At 44.0% G+C, this 24250-nt stretch overlaps 1 protein-coding gene across 3 annotated transcripts in view; it reads left to right on the top strand.

Annotated features, from left to right (window-relative positions):
• The window catches only part of LOC120928428 (C4b-binding protein alpha chain-like), a 262555-nt gene that overhangs the window by 104998 nt on the left and 133307 nt on the right, over window positions 1-24250 (top strand). For all 3 annotated transcript variants that reach the window (XM_040339532.1, XM_040339534.1, XM_040339533.1), the window contains exon 5: window positions 12877-12956. In XM_040339532.1, the coding sequence (XP_040195466.1) occupies window positions 12877-12956 (80 nt within the window). The remainder of the gene's footprint in view (window positions 1-12876; window positions 12957-24250) is intronic.

The raw sequence follows: 24250 nt of genomic DNA, 5'->3' as shown, positions 1-24250 counted from the left end.
ACGTCACCACAGATTTACCTCGCTGCTATCAGAAAAGGCGGGATGATAGTGAGAGCCGGCCGGCTTCAGCAAATTTTACACGCTACTTTTTTTCGATTGTCATGTGAGTGCAACCTTTGCTTTTACCTAATAAACCTTTTAGACGTTATTACACCATGTCAGTACCTTCCTTTTTTTGGGTCATCTCCAATGAGGAAATCTCGGTGTGAGCCTAAGGTGGAATGTATAGGAGATCAGTGAACAAGGGGTCCACGGAAATACACCAGGGCTGTTAGCCTTATATGCCTATAATCTTTTGAGTCGGTAAGCATATTAGAAATAAGAGGTGGAGGTCTCATCTATCCCACTTTCTAGCACGGGGCTCCTGGATTTGCTTTTTGCACGTATTTCACAAGATATATACTTTTTGGACATCACTGGAATTTAGACTTTTTTATGAACTGTAATTTACTTCGTCACTCATGATCTTTTAAGTTCATAAATTTTGCACAGGTTATACACACATTTATGGTGTTTATTTTATTTCACTTGTTTATTTCACTTGTTTTTTATGCGATTTGTGCAGCGCAGCTTATATAATTTTTACGAATGAACATGTGCTCTGAGGAGCTCCACTGGAGGGATCCATGCTGGATTTAAGAAGCCTCCATAAAATCCGGATCTGTCCAAGGTGCTTCATAGCCAAAGTGGACGGTACCCGGGCCTCGGTACGAAGAACAAGGTTTTGCCTATAATGCTTCTCTCTGAGAGCTGGACCCTGGGTTCCAGAACATTGGTCGATACCAAAGACCAAATGTTTTTCTGTTTCCAGGGTGCTATATAGGTCCAGGGGAGAGGTGACCTGCTGTGGACCCCAGTCCCTGAAGGTCTGGGACTAAGCCCGCGGTGAGGGGTGAAGGCTGGGCCTCTTACTTTGCAACACCCTGCAGCGTGGTAAGGTAAGCGGAGGTACCTACGGGACTTGGTCCGTCGGTGGGTCTTCCATGTCTATCCATTTATGTCAAAGAAATGGATAGGATTTTGGGTGATGAGGAGACTTGTACCCCCATTCATACCGCTCCTACATCCCAATTCAAAATGGCTTTAGTCGAATTGGTTGAGGGTTTTGCTTTAGGGATCCTGGACAAGGAGAGGAGTTTCCTCGTACCTGTTGCACCGAGGATTCCAGCAATTTATTATCTCCCTAAGGTGCACAAGGACCCAGTCAATCCCCTTGGCCATCTAATCGTCAGTGGGATTTACTCGGTCACAGCGAGGATTGGCAAATATATTGATTTTTACCTCCAGCCGTTGGTCAGACTCATGCCCTCCTATTTGAAGGATACAGGGGTTACCATCAGGTTTCTAGAGTCTGTTGACTTCCAGGAGGGTATGATTCTGGCCACTGCTGACGTGGCGGGATTATACACTTATATTCCCCACAAGCTGGGCTTTGAGGCAGTAGAACATTATCTTTCTCAGAATGCTACCCTCTCCCTCATTCAGCACAATTTTATTATGCAGTTACTGAGGTTTGCAGGCCAGCATAATTACTTTTGGTTCCAGAATACTTTCTATTTACAGACCAAGGGGGTTGCCATGTGGGCCAAGTTTGCCCCCAGCTTGGCCAACCTCTTCATGGCCAAATGGGAGGAGGATGTCGTCTATGCCCTTAAGAGGTCGGAATTGGTTCTTTGGGCTAGATATATAGACGCCATCCTCCTCCAATGGAAAGGCGACCAGGATTCCTTCAGTGAATTTATGTCAACACTTAATTCAAATGATAGAGGTATACAACTCAGCCATGAGGCCAGTACAACCTCTATACATTTTCTAGATCTTGAGATTAAAGTGGTGAATCACCAGCTTGAGTTTTCCACATACTTTAAACCCACAGATCGTAACGGGTATATCCCTGTAGATAGTGGTCACCATCCCCAGTGGCTCAAATCTGTGCCACGTAGCCAATTTCTCCGCTTGAGGTGCAACTGCACCAAAGTGGAGGAATTCATCACCCAAGCGGGTACTTTGAAAGAAAGATTTATTGAGAAGGGCTACAGTGCCAGGGAATTGGATGCCGAAATCGATCGGATTGGTATGATCGATCGGAGCTCATTACTCAGAGTGCGTCCTACAAAAGCTAGAGATGAGAAGTTCAGGTGGTCTTTCTTTACCACCTATTCTACTCAATCCATGCAGATGAAAGAAATTGTTAGGAAGCACTGGGGTGTTCTCCGAAACTACAAAGTCTTACCCGAGCATGCTGGAGTTATTTTCAGAGGGGCTAGATCGGTACAGGGTCAGATTGCACCTAACAACATCATTGATCCCCCTAAAAAAGTATCCTTCTTCCAAGATTGTAAGGGATTTTTTCCTTGTCAGAAGTGTAACGTGTGTCTGCATAACATCAGACGTAAGAGTCTAACGTTTCAATCCACGGTCACTTCACGAGTATACAATATGGGTAGGTTCAGTACGTGCGTGACAAAATATGTTGTATACCTTCTAACTTGTCCGTGCAAAAAACAATGTATTGGCCGTACTATCAGGACATTGCCAATCCGTGTTAACACATAGCCAACATTAAATTGGGCAAAACCAATCATGGTGTCCCCCGTCACTATTTACAACATCATGATCGAGATCCTAAGGGGACTCAATTTTTGGTAATTGACCAATTTGTTCCACATTGGAGAGTCACGCATACTTGGAGTGTCTCGCCTCGAAACATATTGGATTCATGAGTTGGGTACCTATCAGCCTTTCGGCATGAATGTAGAGTGGAACATCAATTCATTTATTAAAGCGGTGGTTCACCCTCCTTCACATCATTAGACCATTACATTCGGCATCGTAGCGCGAGCTACGGTATGCCGGTCTTAAATTTTTAATCCCCGTACTCACTGTGCTATCTATGATTGAAGAATCCGACTCCCGCGGGGAATGGGCGTGCCTATGGAGAGGGAGGATGATTGACGGCCGGCTCTGGCACGTCACGCTCCCCGAAGACAGCCGGAGTAGGTCTCGGCTATTCACGGCGCCTGCGCACAGGCTATGCGCAGGCGCCGTGAATAGCCAAGCCTATTTCGGCTATTTCCGGAGAAGCGTGACGTGCCAGGGCCGGCCGTCAATCACCTTCTCTCACCATAGGAACGCCCATTCCCCGGATTCTTCAATCATCGATAGCACAGTGAGTACGGGGATAAAAAATGTAAGACCGGCATACCGTAGCTCGCGCTACGATGCCGAATGTAATGGTCTAATAAAAAAAAACATTTATTTTTTTTTTTTAACAGGGTGAACCCCCGCTTTAATTTAGCCTAATTTCTAGATCTAGCAAGTTTGTCCATTGTATTTTTTCAAGAGTGTCTATGCATGAACTAGAGTGTTAGGCTTTGAATGTTCCATTATGTTTTATGAATATGGATGTCCCTCACGTTTCTGTGTATTGTAGGCTATGTGACATTCAAACATTTTTTATTATTCTGTATGTATTTTACTTCTGTTCCATGGATTTTCATTTGCTCCACTAGATGGCGCATCCTTATACCGTTTTGTTCAAAATTATTCAACCCCCCAATGCTGTAAAGGGTTTTAGGGAATTTAGTGTACATTTGTAATTGTATTCAGAATGAAATCCTACAAGGATTTCTTAAAGAACCATATGCAACTAAAATGACATCAATTTGGTTTTGTAATACAGTAGTAAATGTTTTTATTTTTTGAATTCTTCATTTACACAATTATTCAACCCCTTAAAGACTACCACTCTGAAGAACAGAGGTTCATTGAAGTGTTTTCAATCAGGTATTGAAAACACCTGTGGATGTCAGGGAGCAGCAATAAAGCCTAATAAGCACCAATTAGGCAGCTTTAAAATGACTGATACTCGGCTCCTTCTAGACATTTACTGGTGTGGTTACAAACATGGTAAAGTCAAGAGAATGGTCCAGGAAGACAAGAGAAGAGGTGATTACTCTTCACAGGAAGGGCAATGGCTATAAGAAGATTGCAAAGATGTTAAACATACCAAGAGACACCATAGGAAGCCTCATTCGCAAATTCAAGGCAAAGGGCACTGTTGAAACGCTACCTGGTCGTGGCAGAAAAATGCTGACTTCGACTGCTGTGCGCTACCTGAAGCGTAGAGTGGAGAAAAGTCCCTGTGTGACTGCTGAGGAACTGAGAAAAGATTTGTCAGATGTGGGTACTGAAGTTTCTGCTCAGACAATACGGCGCACACTGCGTAATGAAGGCCTCCATGCCAGAACATCCAGGCGCACCCCCTTGCTGTCTCCAAAGAATAAGAGTCGACTGCAGTATGCCAAAAGTCATGTGGACAAACCACAGAAGTTTTGGGATTGTGTTCTGTGGACTGATGAAACAAAATTAGAACTGTTTGGGCCCATAGATCAACGCTATGTTTGGAGGAGGAAGAACAAGGCCTATGATGAAAAGAACACCTTGCCTACTGTGAAGCATGGCGGGGGGTCAATCATGCTTTGGGGCTGTTTTGCTTCTGCAGGTACAGGGAAGCTTCAGCGTGTGCAAGGTACCATGAATTCTCTTCAGTACCAGGAGATATTGGATGATAATGTGATGCAGTCCGTCACAAACCTGAGGCTTGGGAGACGTTGGACCTTTCAACAGGACAATGTTATGGTATTTATCACTGTTTTAGTACAGTGTCTATTGATTTAGCACCTACCAAGAGGAATCATTGTTCCTATGGTATCACAGCGCTACACCTTTTTACCTACATCACTGTTCAATATTTGTCATATTGTAGTGTAGCTGCTTTAGTTTTAATTTTATTCAGTTAGCGCAATATTCACCCCCTTTTTTTGCATTTCTATTGGAAGCCAGACTTTATGTGACCGGGGTCTGTCTGACTCGGTCATCTCAACAATTCTTAGGGCATGGTCGTCTTCTTCCGGAGGATCTCCCGTCGCACCTGGCAGGCCTACATCTCTCTGTGCGAAAGGATGGAGTGACGTCCACGGACGTACTTGGTGTCCAGGGTCCTGCTGTTTTTACAGCTTGGAGTGGATCTAAAAAATGCTTAAAGCACTGTTTGGGGGCAGATTTCAGCCTTGGCTGTGTTCTTTCAGTGGCCTTTTTGCGGCCTGTTCCCGGGTGGGTCCCTTTTTGTGTGCAGGGGGTTTGTCATATACTTCCCCTCTTGGCCCATCTCTTCCCCCATGAGTTTTGACTCTGGTGCTCTCGGTTCTTCAGGAACCTTCCTTTTGGAAACATTAGAGATTTTCTCTTGACACCATTTTAGAAGGTGGTCCCTTTAGTGGCCTTTACCTCTGTTAGAGGGGTTTCTGAGTTGGCGGTCTTGTCAGCCGTAATGCTTGATCCTCCATAAGGATAGGTGATGATGTTCACGGAATAAGGGCATTGTTCTTCCATCCTTCTATCCTCAGCCGGCGCATCCTACGGAGGTTGCCTTTCATACTTTAGGCATGGTACGTGCTTTGCGGGTGTGCCAGCCTGCTACGGCTCCGTTTTGGAGTTCTGTCTCTTTTGTGTCGGTGTCTGGTCCACAAAAGGGCCTGGCAGTCTCGTCGACCACCATTTCTCGGTGGATCAGGCAGGCCGTCATACATGCCTACGCCGCCCTTTCCGGTCACGGCACGTTCGACCAGGGCAATTGGTGCTTCCTGTTTTTTTTTTTTCGACATCATGCGTCGGTATCACAGGTGTGCGGGGCGGCGACTTGCTCGTACGTTCACGCTTTTTCCAGAATTTACATGGTTGCTGTGATTGCATCTTCTGATGCTTTTTTCGGCCGCTAGTTTTTGCCGTCGGCTGTTTAAAGTTGCACCTCCTCCGTTGAGGAGCTCTGCTTGTTTTGGGGGTGAAGTTAAAATTGGTTTATATTCACGTTATTTCATTATTTATTTTTATTGTGTACACTCAACGTTCACACTCACTCAGTGAGGTTTTTTCAGTACCACTAGCGCTACATTCACATTACCATTACTTTTGAATTTTAGTCACATTCTAGTGTAGCCGCTTTTTTTTTTATTTTATACACTTTTTTTTTTTTTGTGTGTGTTTTTTTTTTTTTTTTTTTGATTGGCGCAATATTCTTTCTATTTAAATGTATTAAATATTTTCTTCAGCTTTGTGTATACAAAGGAGCATGTCCATAATGGTGGTGGTATTGACAAATGATCCACAATGGCTCAAAAGTGATATGGTCCAGAAGTATTTGAAGAATCCAGAATGAAGCACCTGGACCAGATGGCATCCACCCACGGATCCTAAAAGAATTGAGCTCTGTCATTTCAAAGTCATTGTTTCTAATTTTTAGGGACTCGTTAATGACAGGAATGGTAACACTGGGTTGGCGTGGGGCCAATTGGGTGCCCATATTTAAAAAGGTATCAAAGTCTTTACCAAGTAACTATAGACGTGTTGGTTTAACTTCTATAGTCGGGAAGATACTGGATAGAAAACTTTCTAAAAAAAACAACCTTGCACCATTCAGAGTAAGACTCATTAACCACTACTCTGAATTTATCAGTGGTGTACCCCCAAGGTTCAGTGATGGGACCCTTACTTTTTTAACTTTTTTTTTTTTTTATATGAAGGAACTAGTCCTTTCTTGTATTAACCACTTTGCGCCGCCTATAGTCATTTGACGTCTGCAGGAGAGCTCTCCCATCATGGGAGGGCGTCGTATGACATCCTCGGCTTCCTGGCCGCCAAGGGGGCATGCGTGCAATTGCCTGTAACTAGGGATGGGCCGAACAGACCCCTGTTCGGTTCACACCCAAATAACAAGCCCCATTAAAGTCAATGGGACCCGAACGTCAAATATCAAAAGTGCCCATTTTAAAGGCTTAAATGCAAGTAACTGGGCATACAATGGTTATAGGGGTTCGGGGTCCTGCCCTGGGGGAGATGTATCAATAAAAAGTTTGAAAAACATCATTTTTAAATGGGGGCGTGTGTGTGTGTGTGTGTGTGTGTGTGTGTGATATATATACACGGTGCCTTGCGAAAGTATTCGGCCCCCTTGAAATTTGCGACCTTTTGCCACATTTCAGGCTTCAAACATAAAGATATAAAACTGTAATTTTTTTTGCAGAATCAACAAGTGGGACACAATCATGAAGTGGAATGAAATTTATTGGATATTTCAAACTTTAACAAATAAAAAACTGAAAAATTCTGCGTGCAAAATTATTCAGCCCCTTTACTTTCAGTGCAGCAAACTCTCTCTAGAAGTTCAGTGAGGATCTCTGAATGATCCAATGTTGACCTAAATGACGATAAATAGAATCCACCTGTGTGTAATCAAGTCGCCGTATAAATGCACCTGCACTGTGATAGTCTCAGAGGTCCGTTTAAAGCACAGAGAGCATCATGAAGAACAAGGAACATACCAGGCAGGTCCGAGAAACTGTTGTGGAGAAGTTTAAAGCTGGATTTGGATACAAAAAGATTTCCCAAGCTTTAAACATCCCAAGGAGCACTGTGCAAGCGATAATATTGAAATGGAAGGAGTATCGGACCACTGCAAATCTACGAAGACCTGGCCGTCCCTCTAAACTTTTAGCTCATACAAAGAGAAGAGGCCCATGATCACAAGCCAAGAGGCCCATGATCACTCTGGATGAACTGCAGAGATCTACAGCTGAGTCGGGAGAATATGTCCATAGGACAACAATCGGTTGTATACTGCACAAATCTGGCCTTTATGGAAGAGTGGCAAGAAGAAAGCCATTTCTTAAAGATATCCATAAAAAGTGTCATTTAAAGTTTGCCACAAGCCACCTGGGAGACACACCAAACATGTGGAAGAAGGTGCTCTGGTCAGATGAAACCAAAATCGAACTTTTTGGCAACAATGCAAAACGTTATGTTTGGCGTAAAAGCAACACAGCTTATCACCCTGAACACACCATCCCCACTGTCAAACATGGTGGTGGCAGCATCATGGTTTGGGCCTGCTTTTCTTCAGCAGGGACAGGGACGATGGTTAAAATTTATGGGAAGATGGATGGAGCCAAATACAGGACCATTCTGGAAGAAAACCTGATGGAGTCTGCAAAAGACCTGAGACTGGGACGGAGATTTGTCTTCCAAAAGACAATGATCCAAAACATAAAGCAAAATCTACAATGGAATGGTTCACAAATAAACATATCCAGGTGTTAGAAAGGCCAAGTCAAAGTCCAGACCTGAAGAGAATCTGTGGAAAGAACTGCAAACTGCTGTTCACAAACGCTCTCCATCCAACCTCACTGAGCTTGAGCTGTTTTGCAAAGAGGAATGGGCAAAAATTTCAGTCTCTTGATGTGCAAAACTGATAGAGACATACCCCAAGCGACTTACAGCTGTAATCGCAGCAAAAGGTGGCACTACAAAGTATTAGTAGCCTGAAATGTGGCAAAAGGTTGCAAAGTTCAAGGGGGCCGAATACTTTTGCAAGGCACTGTGTGTGTGTGTGTGTGTGTGTATCTATCCCTAGACTGACACTAAACTAATATTCTACACTGACAATTGAAGCAAAATGGCACAGTATAGCACACTAATTGGCTAATGGCATTGAACAGAGCCCTGTTCTATCTCTCTCCACGCCGAAATGGCTGCAATTGAGAGAACTTTTATACTGTGGGGCGGGAATGAGCCATAATTGGATAAAGTCATGATGGCAGTGTCCAATGCTTCAGCCAACCAGGGCTTGCAATGCACTGTTCAGCACCACAATGCATTGTGTTCAGTTCGGGGGGCTGAACAAACGGTCGAACGTCCCGAAAAGTTTGGCTGTTTCCCGAACGATCGAACTACGAAACTTCGGCCCAAACTTATGCTCCGGCCTAACCGTTCGCTCTTCCCTACCTGTAGCAGAGCAGGACCGTGAATCTGTGTGTATTTAAACGCACAGATCCACGTCCTGTCAGGGGAGAGTTCTAGTTTAGAGGAACACTGATCAGTCGCCTCCCCAGTCAGTCCCCTCTCCACACAGTTAGAAACACACTCTAGGACACACATTTAATCCATTGATCGCCCCCTAGTGTTAACCCCTTCCCTGCCAGTGACATTTACACAGTAATCGGTGCATTTTTTTTAGCACTGATCGCTAAATAAATGTGAATTGTCACAAAATGTGTCCGATATGTTTGCCAAGATGTCAAAATAAAAATTGCAGATCGTCGTCATGACTAGTAAAAAAATGTAAATAAAAATGCCATAAATCTATCCACTATTTTGTAGGCGCTATAACTTTTGCGCAAACCAATAAACATTTTTTTTACCAAAACTGTGTACATATTGGCCTAAACTGAGAATTTTTCTTAAAATATTACATTTTTTTTTTTTTTATTGTAGCAAAGAGTAAACAGTGTGTGTTTTTGTGTGTGTGTGTTTGTTTTTTTTTTTCTTTTTTCTTGACACTTTTGTTTATAGCGCAAATAAAAAAAATTAAATACCACCAGAAGAAGAAAGCTATATTTGTGGGGGAGAAAATTTGGGTACAGTGTTGCATGACCGCGCAATTGTCATTCAAAAGGTTACAGCGCTGAAAATTGGCCTGGGCAGGAAGGGAGTGAAAATGCCCTGTATTGAAGTGGTTGAGGGGTATGGACTTGAGAGAGATCATTTTGCCCCTGTGCAAATCATTAGTAAGACCTCATCTAGAATATGCAGTTCAGTTTTGGGCACCAGTTCTCAAAGGATATCGAGCAACTGGAGAAAGTGCAGAGAAGGGCAACCAAACTGATAAGAGGCATGGAGGATCTCGGCTATGAGGAAAGATAAGAGGAACTGAATCTATTCTCTCTTAAAAAGAGGAGATTAAGGGGGGATATGATCAAAATGTACAAATACATAGGTGGTCCATATAGTGAACTTGGTGTTTGAGTTATTCACTTTAAGGTCATCACAAAGGACAAGGGGGGGAAAAAGATTTAATCTCCAAATACAGAAAGATTTCTTTACAGTAAGAGCTGTGAAAATGTGGAATAGCCTCCCTTCAGAGATGGTTCTGGCAAGCTCAGTAGATTGCTTTAAAAAAGGCCTGGATTCTTTTCTGAATGTACATAATCTAACTGGGTACTAACATTTATAGGTAAAGTTGATCCAGGGAAAATCCGCTTGCCTCTCGGGGGATCAGGAAGGAATTTTTTTCCCCTGCTGTAGAAAAAATGAGGCATGCTTTTGCTGGGGTTTTTCGCCTTCCTCTTGATCAACTGTGTGTGTGAATGAAATTTAAATTTTGATTTCTAATTTGAGATGCGTGTGTGTGTGTAATTTTTATTTATTTTTTGTCTTATGATTCTTCAGTATAAACATGACGGATCCCTGTTCTGACAGGGGAGCTGAGAGTAATTGTCTGTTCCTAGTGATTAGGAACAGCAATCTCTCTCCTCCTCTAGTCAGCCCAGTTCCCATACAGTTAGAAACAGAAACACCTCCCAGGGAACACATTTAACCCCTTGATCGCCCCTGGTGTTAACCCTATTCCTACCAGTGACATTGATACAGTAATCAGTGCATTTTTTATAGCACTAATCGCTGTATAAATGTCACTGGTCCCAAAAAAGTGTCAAAAGTGATTGTCCACCGCATGTGGCAATCCCGCTAAAGATGGCAGATAGCCGCAAATTTATTATAGCAAAAAGTAAATCGAAATTTTATTTCAATTTATTTTTTAAATTGTTGCTCTTCTTTTTTTTTTTTGGTTTACAGTGCAAAAAAAACGCAAAGGTGATCAAATACTACCAAAAGAAAGCTCTATTTGTGGGGGAAAAAAAGGACGTCCATTTTGTTTGGGTACAGAGTTGCCCAACCGCCCAATTGTCAGTTAACGCAAAGCAGTGCCGTATCGCAAAAAAAATTGCCTGGTCATTAAGGCATTAAAATCCTTACTTTTCTTAAGTATTAACCACTTAAGACCCGGACCATTATGCAGGTTAAGGACCTTGCCCCTTTTTGTGATTCGGCACTGTGTCGCTTTAACTGATAATTGCGTGTTTGTGCGACGTGGCTTCCAAACAAAATTGGCGTCCTTTTTTTCCCACAAATAGAGCTTTCTTTTGGTGGTATTTGATTACCTCTGCGGTTTTTATTTTTTGCGCTATAAACAAAAATAGAGCGACAATTTTGAAAAAAAAATGCAATATTTTTTACTTTTTGCTATAATTAATATCCCCCAAAAATATATAAACATATTTTTTATATATATATATATTTCCTCAGTTTAGGCCGATACATATTCTTCTACATATTTTTGGTAAAAAAAATCGCAATAAGCATTTATCGATTGGTTTGCGCAAAATTTATAGCATTTACAAAATGGGGGATAGTTTTATTGCATTTTTATTCATTATTATTATTTATTTATTTTTTTACTACAAATGGCGGTGATCAGCGTTTTTTTGTGACTGCGACATTATGGCGGACACATCGGACAATTTTGACACATTTTTGGGACCATTGTAATTTTCACAGCAAAAATTGCTATACAAATGCACTGATTACTGTGAAAATGACAATTGCAGTTTAGGAGTTGACCACTAGGGGGCACTGTAGGGGTTAACTGTGACCTCATATGTGTTTCTAACTGTAGGGGGCGGGGCTGGATGTGTGAGGTCAGTGATCGTCATTCCCTATATCAGACACTGCCACAATGAAGAACGAGGAAGGTGTGTTTACACACGCCTCTCCCCGTTCTTTAGCTCCGGTGACCGATCGCGGGACACTGGCGGCGATCGGGTCACGGAACTTCGGAGCGGGTCGCGACCCCACGGCTGGGTACTTAAAGAGGACGTACAGGTACGTGCTTGTGCCCAGACGTGCCATTCTGCCGAAGTATATTAGCGTGACGGGGTCCTTAAATGGTTAGAGGAAATTCAGTTGTGTATACCATACCTAGCCAGTGTCCCTGGAAACTGGAAATCCATGTAGACACCACTTCTCCACTGATCTCCAATTGCTTCCATGTTCTTTGCTGAGTAGCTGTGCCTACTGCATTCTAAACACAGGAAGTCGGCTGCTTGGTGCAAGCGCCAATCGGAGAATGCTTTGCATTTTCTGAATGAATGCAAAGCATCCTCTGATTGGATGAGGAGGAGAGTGTGCTTCTCCATTTTAACAAATTGGATCAGGCTTTTTGCATTCTGAAAAAATGCAGTGTTTCCTGAATTGTGCCCATGCCAAGTGCCCGCCCCCATGTTCACATTGCAGTGAAACACAGGACCTGGAAGCAAGTGGAGATCTCTAGAGTTGCAGTGGCTAATTCCATATTTCCCCAGATTCCAGGGAATTGGCCAGGTAAGGTATTTGCATAGTAACATTGGTCCAAGCAGGCAGCAAGTCATCTTAAAGGGGTTGTAAAGGTTTGTTTTTTATTTTTTAAATAAGTTACTTTAAGCTAGTGCATTGTTGGTTCACTTAACTTTTTCTTAAATTTCCCTTCTAAATGTTTTTTTTCTTTGTTTTCTTTGTCTGAATTTCTCACTTCCTGTTCCTCCTCAGTAAGGTGTTCAGTAAGCTGTTCTAAATGACTTTCCACCACTCGGATGATGTTGGAAAGCTTACTGAGGAGAAACAGGAAGTGAGAAATTCAAACAAAGAAAAAAACATTTAGAAGGGAAATCGAAGGAAAAGGTATGTGAGTCAACAATGCACTAGCTTAAAAGAACCAATTTAGAAAATAAAAGACAATCCTTTACAACCCCTTAAGTCAGATGTTGAGGCTCCTGGCCTTTTGAGTAATCCAGTAAAGCTTGTATGTAGACAGGCCTACAAAATGCTACCTTTTTTTTTTTTTTTTTTTTTTTTTTACTTAATTTCCTGTAACATTATAATACTGAAAAATATGCTGTATATTTCATTCGTGATAATATAAAAAAAAAATCTCAATTTTTCTGCCTCTAGGTATCTTTTATCGAACAAACGAAATTTCAGCGTATGTCTAGCAGATGGAATATGGAGCAATGTTCTTCCTCAATGTGATGGTAAATGTAACATCAGTGTGCACACTTTTGTGTCGTTTTATACTGTAAATTTCTATTCCATATCATTAATTGTGTTTTGTTGTGACTAAACCTCACGGATGTAAAACCTTTTAGGTATTTACGTGTTTCCTACAAACCATATACTCAAAAATGAAAACGCATTGTGAAGCATGAAGATAACCATGCCCACTGTGCTCTTACAGAGGTATGGCATGGATACATTGTATAGTCAGAAAGCACAGAATTCTCTACTACAAAATCTACAGTCAAACCTAATATATATATATATATATATATATATATATATATATATATATATATATATATATATATATATATATATATATATATATATATATATATATATATATATATATAAATTACCTTTTCAAACTGCAGCCCTGTAATTCTCTACAAAATGCAATATGGCTACCTGGAGGCATTCTGTACACAAGTGGTGTAACAGAACGTCCCCCGGGTATATCCTTTCCTGCTCTAGTGATTGGCTTACTGATTTGTGCAAAACCTATTTATTTTTAATTTTTTTTGTGAATTCCCTGCAACAAAAATTATATTTTTGTTGAGATATTCCCAAAGAAAATCACATCTAAAGGAATGCAGACCCTGCAGTTTTCCTCATTTAGAGCATTGCAGGTGCAGCAGCTGATGGATAATTGCAAAACCACTCCCATTATAGATTCACTTAGCACTCGGACACACAGAGCTATTTCTTCAGAATAACAAAAGGTAGTAATCTGCAACAAAGGTTGTTAAAATCCTTGAAATGTGCATAGATTTCCCAGAGGGAATTTTTAATTTTTTTTTTTCTCAACAAAAGTAGTTTTTTTTTATTTATTTTTTTTAAGCTTTGAAATGGATATGCAGCCCCTTTGAGAAGAACCGCTGTTCTAAAGCAGGGGTCCTCAAACTTTTTAAACAGGGGGCCAGTTCACTATCCCTCAGAACGTTAGAGCCAGACTATAGTTTAAAAAAAAACTATGCACACTGCACATGTCTTATTTTGAAGTGAAAAAACAAAATGGGAACAAATACAATATTTACAATGAAGAACAAGTAAAGTTAAATCAACAAACTTGCCAGTATTTCAATGGGAACTATGGGCCTGCTTTTGGCTAATGAGATGGTCAATGTCCGGTTCCATATTTGTCACTGCAAGTGTGCATCAGTTAGTCTAGATCTGGTTGGAGATTTCAGATGTTTCATTCTGGAAAAAGTCTGTTCACAGACATAAGTGCTGCCAAAGATGGTTACCATTTTGAGTGCATGGTTCCTGAGATTAGGATATGTCTGAGGGGAGGGATGCATAGAAATTGGGAAGGCTGCTTGACTTGAATGCATGTTTCAGAGAGCACCGCAGCCCAATCGGTGCCCGCCACCGCAGCCCAATTAGTGCCCATGGGATGTGGGGGTCATCTGGTGTGTCAGGATCTGTCTCACCTCAGCCTTGATCGAACGATCTCTTGCCCGAACGTTCACTGCCCACAAGTCACTGCGCAAGTCATGTCCAGCCAGCCCCTCCCACATGCCTTGGCTGCCTCTGACTTCTGGGAGGTGGAAGTTGTAGTCCGGATACGCTGTTCGATTCCTCCCACCGACAGGAGCTTGGTTGCGGCCGGACTACAATTCCCATGATCCAGCGCTTCAGCCGGCCAGCCAATCGGCGGCTGCCGCCCCCTCTGCCTCTTCCACCAATGATAGGCCGGCTGCCGGACCATCCGTCTCTTATGTTGGGGGGTGGGGGAGTAACTGAGACACAGCGGCGGCAAAAACACCCGGTGGGCCGGATAAATGTCCTCGGCTGGCCGCATGTGGGTTTTGCATGAGTTTTTTTTTTTTTATTCTGCAAGTACACTCATGGCATTTAGTAATTGGCCCTGAAATTGGTAGATCTTACATGAATAAGGGCTGTGTAGAGAAAATGTTTACATGTTATGGACTATCATTCTGTATCAAATTTATAAAAAATTTGATTAAAAACATACTTGGACATGACAGCTTTGTGAGTTATAACGAAACTTAACTACCTGAGCATCACAAATTGAAACCCCAGCCTTGATTTTTAATATCTAACGTGTACTTATCCATTCATGTCTGCATGCTTTATTTTGTTAACCAATTGGAGACCACCTAACACACATATATCTGCAGCTACAGGCATCATCCTGGTACTGGTTTTTTTGTTGGCCACTGGATTACTTTTACAGGTGGCTCCCCGCTTGCTGGTGCCTCTCCAGGCTCTACCATCAAACTGGCGAGGCCAAAATGAGGCCAGCGGCTCCGCCAGTTTACCATAGAGCTGATCAAGGACCGGAAGATTATCTCTATGGTATAGGAAACCAGAAGTGACAAGCATTTCGTGACTTCCGGTTTCCCTATATGTAAACTGCTCCATTTTTACATTTTGGAAGCATCTGCTCACACCAGATGTTTTTATGGACAGATCTCTCATGTACCTGACATGGCCTATTGCTGTCACAAAAGATGGTAATAGCCATAAAAGTGATAAAAAAATAAACCCCCCCCCCTTTCTTTTTTTTAAAGCTCCCCTCTGCCTCTGTGCTCGCGTTCAAAAGTGAATACACGCATTTCTCCCTCATGCATACGCAAACCGTGATCGCACCACATGTGAGGTATTGCCGTGAACATTAAAGCAAGAGCAATAATTCTAGTACCAGACCTCCTATGTTACTCTAAACTGGTAACCTGTAAGGACCTTTTATTCTTCAATACCTTAGTTTGGCACTAGGGATGCACTGATGAGTATTTTCATGAGTACTATTCAAAATGCATGCAAATCTTTGCAGTGCAATTTGCGCCTATTCATTTTATATGGACACAAATCGCACCCCAAAGTATTGGTGCTCGGTTTTGCCGATTCAAAAGAAGGGTATATCTGCATCATGTGACAGGAAGTCAGGTAAATCTGTGGGTGTTGTCAGACGGGACATGCTATTCTGCCTTGTTTAGACAATGCACCAATTGTTAGGCGTCGGCTGCAAATATAGCCAGAAAAGGCTAAAGGCCGTTGGAAAACTTCAGCTGTTCAGAATGAGGCAATTAAGGCCTCTATAAGTAGTCCAGAGGATTACCACTAATTTGCGGCATGCTGAGGCTTTCTGAGTGAAAGAGCAGTAGCTGAAGGTCTTCTGAGGAGGTGAGGATAGGATTGATTTTTCTGTGTGATAAAAATCAAGACTATTGTTTTTCTGCTGTATGACCAGCACTGTCTGCCCAGCACTAGGCTGAGCCAGACTCCATAGATGGGTTCCTGTGTGGAAGGCAGACACCCAAAGTGGCCAGGGTTTATTTTATGTTTGATTTTGTTTATGCTGTTTGGATGCTTGCACTTGTTTCCAGCAAGATGGAAGAATAAACCAAAATCTTTTTCAACCATCTTCTACTGCCTGTCTGTATAAATTCAGTGTGTAGTGAACCCATCCAGGGGGTCACACACCCCGCTACCGAGCTAACCCCTTACAATCCCTATTTGGTGCCATTCCATGACTGTGCACAGTTGTAAAGCTTGACATGTTGAGTATCTACTAGGTGTAATGCCATACTTTGTATTTTGTCAAACAAATGGGCATTATAATATTTTTGTGCATTAAAATTAATAAAGTGTATTTTTCTTTCGTCTATGGACGGACACAGCTCCTTTAGTCTGGACAAGTAGGTATGTTCCGTCTATTAGGAGTGGACTAGGCAGACATGTTAGATATACAAAAACATGTAATTATACCAAAGCTCAGGGGGTGGTCCCTCTGGTCATAACCCCTCACCCTGCACTGGGCAGCTCAGTTTTTTTTCTGCCTAGTGTAGAAGGACCTGGCTCCCTAGGGGCCCATTGGTCCTGGAGAAATTGTATTTTATTTTTTTCCAATTTTGGATCCTGAGACCTACTATCAACTGCCGGCTGGGTGACAGGCTGGATAATATAGATCCTTGTAGTCTCCTCAGTCTGGCCATCGAGCGTGAGCAGGCATTTAGCTATGCGCTGGGACGGCCAGGACATGACCCGTTTGCTCCAGGGGGAGCTATATGCTCCAGGGCCCACATATGACCGGGCTACTGCTGTCACAGTGGGCCGTGGCCAACAGCCACTCCATACTGCTTGGTGATGGGTCTGTCAGGAATTCGTCCAGCAGTCCTTGCAGAGACGGGTAAGAGAGGTTCCTCCTGTCTTGGCAGGATGAAATGGCTGGGCATTCCTGGGGTGGTCGAATAGGGGGTCTCTTGTCCTCCTTCTCCTCTCTCCCTGTCCATCCCTCCTCCCCATGCTTTGCTGGGCCTGCTGTGTACCTCACCAGGGGGGTCCCTGAGGGGAGCTCCGGGTCCTGGCTGGGGGCTGTGCGGTGTGTCTGTGTCCGCTCTAGTGTGTGGGTGGTCTGCCTTGTGGGGGGGCCTGTGTTTTTCGTGGCCTTTTATCTTTGCCTCAGCCACGCTGTTCCTAATGCTAATACAGCTGGCGGCCATTTTCTTGTAGCCGCGCTGTTTCTATAGCCAATACAGCGGTCTGCCATTTTCTTGTAGCTCGCGCTCTTTTTCTCTTGTGGTATCCAGCGGCCATCTTTGTGGGGATTTGAACATTGGCTGGACCTCTAGCGCTGGTTTGTCATTTTGAACCATGCGAACGGCAGATCACCTCAGGCACACACTGTGCATGAGTTTAGAGCGGATGGCAGCGCTAAAGCAGTGCCTGGGTCAGGGCGGTGAGTCCTCTGGGAATACCCCTCGGTCTGGGCAGCTAGGAGGGGGTGGGCCTTTTCTTGTACCTTGACTTGTTCCCTGAGTGGCTGTCGAGTGAGTGGGTCAGCATGGCATCAGAAGCTGGCATTTCTTCCCCAGACATTCCGGTGGTAGCAATTGGTGCCCCTGCGGTACCTGTGGACTCTTTGTCAGCGGTCCTGGAATCATTTGTTGCCAGGGTGGAAGAGGTGTGCGGGTGCAAGAAGGGTTAAACGCCCCCTCCACCCCACCATCTTCTGGGGAAAGCTCTGAATGACTGACTGTGAAACAGGACCCCTGTTCTGAAGGGTCAGAGTATGCAGACCAGGACCATTCTGACAGTGAGGAAGACTCCGGGTCAGAGCAGGACAAGGCGCTTTTTGAAGCACTTATCGCCGCAGAGCGGAAAACCTTTAAACTGGAGAATGCTGAGGTGTCGTTCCCTTTTGGGTCCCACAAGCCGACCCGTACTACTAAGGTGTTTCCTTATGTAACTTATTTTGATAAGCTTATAGACAAGGAATGGTAACCGCAGAGGACCTTTTCCGTCCCAAAACACATGGCGGTCCGTTACCCTTTTGAGGAGAGCCTTCTGAAAAAATGGGCATCTCCCCCGGTTGTGGACCCCATGGTATCCCGGTTAAACAAAGCAACCACTATTCCGGTTGAGGGGACCCTGCAGATAGGTCTGAGGCGGTGGCCCGGTTCATGTTTACCATGCTGGGATCTGCATTACAGACAGTTTTGGCTCGGGCTCTGGTGTCACAGACACTTGCAGAATGGGCTACAATTTTGCACAAGGAGTTGGAAAGACAATCGGTTTCTCCGGTCTGCGTAGAAATGGCTGACCAGTTGGTGCATGGCCTCAAATATGTCTGCGATGCAGCCCTGGACACAGTTCCCCTGCTTTCTAGAGCCTTAGTATCTGCTGTGGTACTGCGTCGCCTGATTTGGCTAAAATGCTGGTCCGCAGACCAGAATTCCAAGATGCCTTTGGCTAATTTGCCTTTCCGGGGTGGAAGGCTATTTGGAGCCTCGCTGGATGACAATATCAAGGATGTCACTGGGGGTAAAAGCGCACTGCTCCCACAATCCAGAAAAGGTAAGGAGCCACGCGGCAGGCCTCAGCCCTCCTTTTCCGCTCGGAAGTGTGTTTTTTTTTTTTCGTCAGTCCGGGCCCGCAGGTAAGCGTTCCCAGGCTGACGGGGCCAGCTGAGGGACAAAATAATCCCTGGGTTTGCAACCCCACAAACAAATCTGCTACTGCATGAAGGTTTGCCCCGGCCTGACTCTCGGGTGGGGGGTCGCCTTCACAAGTTTGCAGCTCAGTGGACCTCCCTGCTTTCTGACCAGTGGGTTTGCGAAGTGGTTTCATCAGGGTACAAGATAGAATTTCTTTCTTGTCCACCAAACAGATTTTTCTTTTTTTTTCCTTCAAACCTTTATCTTCCTCCAGCTCGTCGTAACGCCCTGTTTGGGGCAGTGCAGGACCTGCTGAAGCGTGGGGTGATAGTACCTGTTCCACTGCCGCAAAGGTTTCAGGGATTTTACTCCAATCTGTAGTCCCAAAGAAGGACGGGGTTCGTCCAATCCTGGATCTCAAGGCCCTCAACACCTTTTTGTAAAGGTGCAAAGGTTCAGGATGTGGTTGCTGCACCCCACCCGGGGGATTATCTATCGTCCTTGGACATCAAGGACGCCTACTTGCATGTTCCCATATGCATCAGGCATCAAAGATTTCTGCGTTTTGCAGTCGGGGATGATCACTACCAATTGATCCCTTTTGGCCTGGCAGGGCATCAAGGGTTTTTCACAAAGGTGCTCGCCCCGATTCTGGCTTTGCTGAGACAGCGAGGTATCGCTATCGTGGGCTACCTGGACGACCTAGGAGCTGCTTCAGACTCTGATTTAGAGGAGGATGTAGCGACTGCAAGTCAGACCCTTCAAGAATTTTGTTGGGTACTGAACCTCCAGAAGTCGGTGTTGGTGCCGACTCAGCGCCTGGAATACCTGGGCTTTATCCTCGGAGGCAAAGGTTTTTTTTTTTCTCCCTTTTAGAAAAATTACAGGCTCTTCAGGTGGTGGTGAAGCTGATGGCAGGTGGTCGTCGCTCTTTTGCATGCAAGTCCTGGGTCTCATGGTGGCCTTTGAGGCGGTACAGTATGCTCAATTCCACACTTGGGTCTTGCGGAAGGAGATCCTGTCCAAGTGGGACAAGTCTCCATTGTCCCTGGATTGTCAAATCCGGGAGAGCCAACTAGTCAGGACTTCCCTGGTCTGGTGGCTGACCTCTCTGGCCCTTCAGTCCGGAAAGTCGTTACTTTCCTTTCACTGGATGGTGATCACGACAGACGCCAGCCTGACCAGTTGGGGGGGGGGGGGGTTTAGTCGACACAAGGTCACTGGACACAGGAAGAATCCCGCCTGCCGATCAATGTACTGGAACTTTAAGCGATCAGGCAGTGCCTCTCCACATGGTCACAGAGGCTACAGGGGCATCCAGTCAGGATCCAGTTGGACAACGCCACGGCGGTGGCGTATGTCAACCATGCAGGAGGAACAAGGAGCTCCGCTGCAGCATCGGAGGTCACTTGCATCGGTGGGCAAAAAGGAGCGTACCGGCTCTATCAGCTGTATACATTCCGGGCGGAAAAAAGTCGCCAGATGCTGGACCAAGGAGACTGGTCGCTACAACCGGTCCTTTAACTCCTTTGCCTAAAATGGGGCACGCCAGACGTTGATCTTCTGGCTTGACTCAATCGGAAGGTATCAAGGTTTGTGGCCAGGTCAATAGATCGCTGGGTGGACGCAACGGACATGTTGGTGGCCCGTGGGGACAGTATCGGCTGATCTATGCTTTTCCCCCACTGAAACTTCTTCCTCATCTGCTCCGCAGAGTGGGGACCAAGGGGATTCCAGTAGTCCTAATTGCCTCAGATTGGCCACAGTGTCCCTGGTACGCCGACCTGGTGCGCCTGGTGGCAGATGCCCCTTGGCGACTAATGCGGGAGGATCTTCTGTTGCAAGGTCCCTTACTTCATCCTGCTTTACAGTCGCTGGCTTTAACGGCATGGCTATTGAAAGCCAGGTACTAAGGGACTAAGGCCTGTCGGATTCAGTAATTGGCACTATGCTGAGGGCACGGAAGTTATCTTCTCGGAAGATCTACCATCGCACGTGGAAGGCCTACATCTCTGTGTGAGGAGATGGAGTGGCGTCCACGGGCATGTTCAGTTTCCAGGATCTTGCTGTTTCTTCAGCATGGAGTGGATCAGAAACTTGCCTTAAGCACCATTAATGGGCAGAATTCAGCCTTGGCTGTTTTCTTTCAACGACCCCTGGCGGCTCATTCACTGATGAGTACGTTTGTGCAAGTGTTCCAACATGTTGCTCCTCCGGGTTCGACCACCACTACCTCCATGGGTTTTGAATCTGGTGCTCTCTGTACTTCAGAAACCTCCCTTTTGAGAACATCAGAGAGATTCCTCTTTTGACACTCTCAGAAAGTTGCCTTTCTGGTGGCCATTACATCTGTCAAAAGGGTTTCTGAGTTGGCGGCCTTGTCTTGCAAGTCCCCCTACTTGATCCTTCCGAAGGTGGTTTCTGCTTTTCATCTGGATGAGGACATTTTACTTCCATCCTCGGCCGGCCGTCGCATCCCAAAGAGGTTGCGTTACATTCCTCAGACATGGTATGTGTTCTGCAGGTGTATCTGTCTGCTACAGCTCCATTTCGGAGGTCAGGCTCACGGTTTGTCAGTGACTGGTTCAAAGAAAGGCCTGGCTGTCTCACGGTGGATCAGACAGATTGTGATTCAGGCTTATGCCCTAAAAGGGTGGGGGCCTCCCTTTCCTGTCACGGTGATTTGGTGCCTCCTGGGCTTTTCGACATCAAGCGTCTGTCTCACAGGTGTGTGTAAGGCGGCGACCTGGTCGTCGGTTCACACCTTCACTAAACTTTACAAGGTTGACGTGCATGCATCTGTGGATGCTTGCTTTGGCCGCAAGGTTTTGCAGGCAGCTGTTTTAAGGTTGCAACTCCTCTGTTGAGGAGCTCTGTTTGGGGTGAAGTTTGTTTGCATGCTATTCCCACCCCTCGTTTTTTTGACACTGCTTGGGGACGTCCCACTTGTCAAGACTAAAGGAGCTGTGTCCGTCCATGAACGAAAGAGAAAATAGTATTTTTGTACTCACTGTAAAATCCTTTTCTCTGAAGTCCATGGACGGACACAGCACCCACTGCTCCTGTTTTTAATTTTGTACTGCTTTTTGACGAACTGAGCTGCTGAGTACAGGGTGAGGCTATGACCAGAAGGACCGCCCCCTGGGTGGGGCTTTTCAACTTTGGTATAATTGCATGTTTTTGTATATCTAACATGTCTGCCTAGTCCTCTCCTAATAGACGGAATATAACCCACTTGTCAAGACTAAAGGAGATGTGTCCATCCATGGACTTCAGAGAAAAGGATTTTATGGTGAGTACAAAAATCGTATTTTTCCTAAAAAATGTTGCACAAAAATCGTGTGACATAGATTTTTTTTTTTTTTTTACAAAACCCACCATTGTATTCTCCAGGGCCTCTGCTTCAAATTTTTTTATATATATATATATATATATATATATATATATATATATATATATATATATATATATATATATATATATATATATATATATATATATATATATTATAATTGAATTGATTCTTGGATCTTTAGTACGGTGCTTTTGACAGCCAATTCTTTTGTTTTTTCAACAAAAGCTGGATGTGTAGACTGTAAAGTTTCATTAAAAGTAAAAAAATATTTTCCAAGAAGGGGAAAAAAAACACTGCGCTAACAAATAATAAAAAATGTGTGAAAAAGTCCCCAAATTAATGTGGGAAATAAGCTGCCAGTACCAATTACCTAAGATACCCAAAGTAAACAAACAATATAAAAATTTAAGGTACAGCGCTAAGTGAGCAATGATATAACCAAAAAATATGTGAAAATAAAAATTGTGAAAAAACAAACAACTGTGACATAGAAATTCCAATCTAGGAATATACAAGTCCATAAACAGTGGTTAACATCAAAATAAAGTGAATAAAAAGTCCATGGATTGTGATTTGCATCAAAAGTAAGTTGATAATAGAAAGTCTTCTTCCACCAAAGACACCCAAATCGTGAGATGTAGTCTTCTTACCACATATAGGTGACCGTCGTTACAGCGGTCTGATTTGGGCACAGGGATGTTTATAGTCTTCCCAAATAGACTGACTCCAGGCATGTATGATAAAGTGACAATTCCAAAGTACACTCGCTCCAAAAGGTAAGTTGATGATTCAAACTCTCATGGAATGAGAAACAAAGGAAGACCCCATAGCATAATACCGTTTGAAAGTGGGTTTAATAGAAAAGTAAAGTTGCACTTACAATTAAGTTGATAAAATGGTGCGGTATGTATAAATATGAAGGAAAAGCGGCGTCTCCTCTGATCCTCTCCTGTCGGCTAGGCTCCATGGTTGCGTATCTCTGTAAACGAGGCGTGATGACATTCCAATCAGCTGGGCCACACTACGCGTTTCGTCATCAGACGTCGTCGCGGATAGGCCCAGAAGACGTCCTTTCATGACGAAACGCATAGGTGATCAAATGCCACCAAAAAAAAGCTCCATTTGTGGGAAAAAAAGACGCCAATTTTGTTTGGGAGCCACGTCGCCCGCTGCAATTGTCAGTTAAAGCGACGCAGTGCCGAATCGCAAAAAGTGGCCTGATCTTTGACCAGCAATATGGTCCGGGGCTTAAGTGGATAAGCAACAAAAGGCCAAAACATTTTTAAGAAAAAAAAAACACTTTTTTTTATTTTTTTTCCTTCATCTTCATTTTTGCAATCTGCAAATAAATTCCTTTTTTTTGGTGAAAATAACCAAAATCTGTATATATTTAATCTGTAGGAAAGTTTTTTTATAGAGCCCACAAACCATGGTATATCTGAAAATCGATCAACCCTAATGTATTGATCGCTAAAAATGCTATGACCGTACAAATATACCCAAATTCCCCCTTTTTGAAAGTAGACAGTTCAAAGTATTTAGTAAGAGGCATGACGAGTTTCTCTTTCATTCATGGACGGACACAGCCTTAATCTTGACAAAGTCTCTAGATCAGTGTTTCTCAATTCCAGTCCTCAGGCCCCCCCAACAGGTCAGGTTTTCAGGATTTCCATTATTTTGCACAGGTGATTTGATCAGTTTCACTGCCTTAGTAATCACCACAGCCTTTTCATCTGAGGGAAATCCTGAAAACCTGACCTGTTGGGGGGGCCTGAGGACTGGAATTGAGAAACACTGCTCTAGATTGACCAAGGCAAAGGCACAGGAGATCTGATCCAGGAAATTTAAATAGCTAGCAGACGAGCAGGAAATGAAGACCAGGTGAATCACTGTGGAATGAAGAGTGCTGGCAATTAGCCGACAGCTGAGTACAGAGCTCTGAGAAGGAAGGGCTGAGCCCAGCCTTGACCCAACTGACATCTGCAAGCTGTTCAATGCATTACATACAGTA

This window comes from Rana temporaria, chromosome 2 (genome assembly GCF_905171775.1).
Source record: "Rana temporaria chromosome 2, aRanTem1.1, whole genome shotgun sequence".
In the NCBI taxonomy this organism is placed as follows: Eukaryota; Metazoa; Chordata; class Amphibia; order Anura; family Ranidae; genus Rana; species Rana temporaria.
The sequence above is the reverse complement of the archived record's forward strand: the minus strand, read 5'-3'. Positions and strand labels throughout refer to the sequence as shown.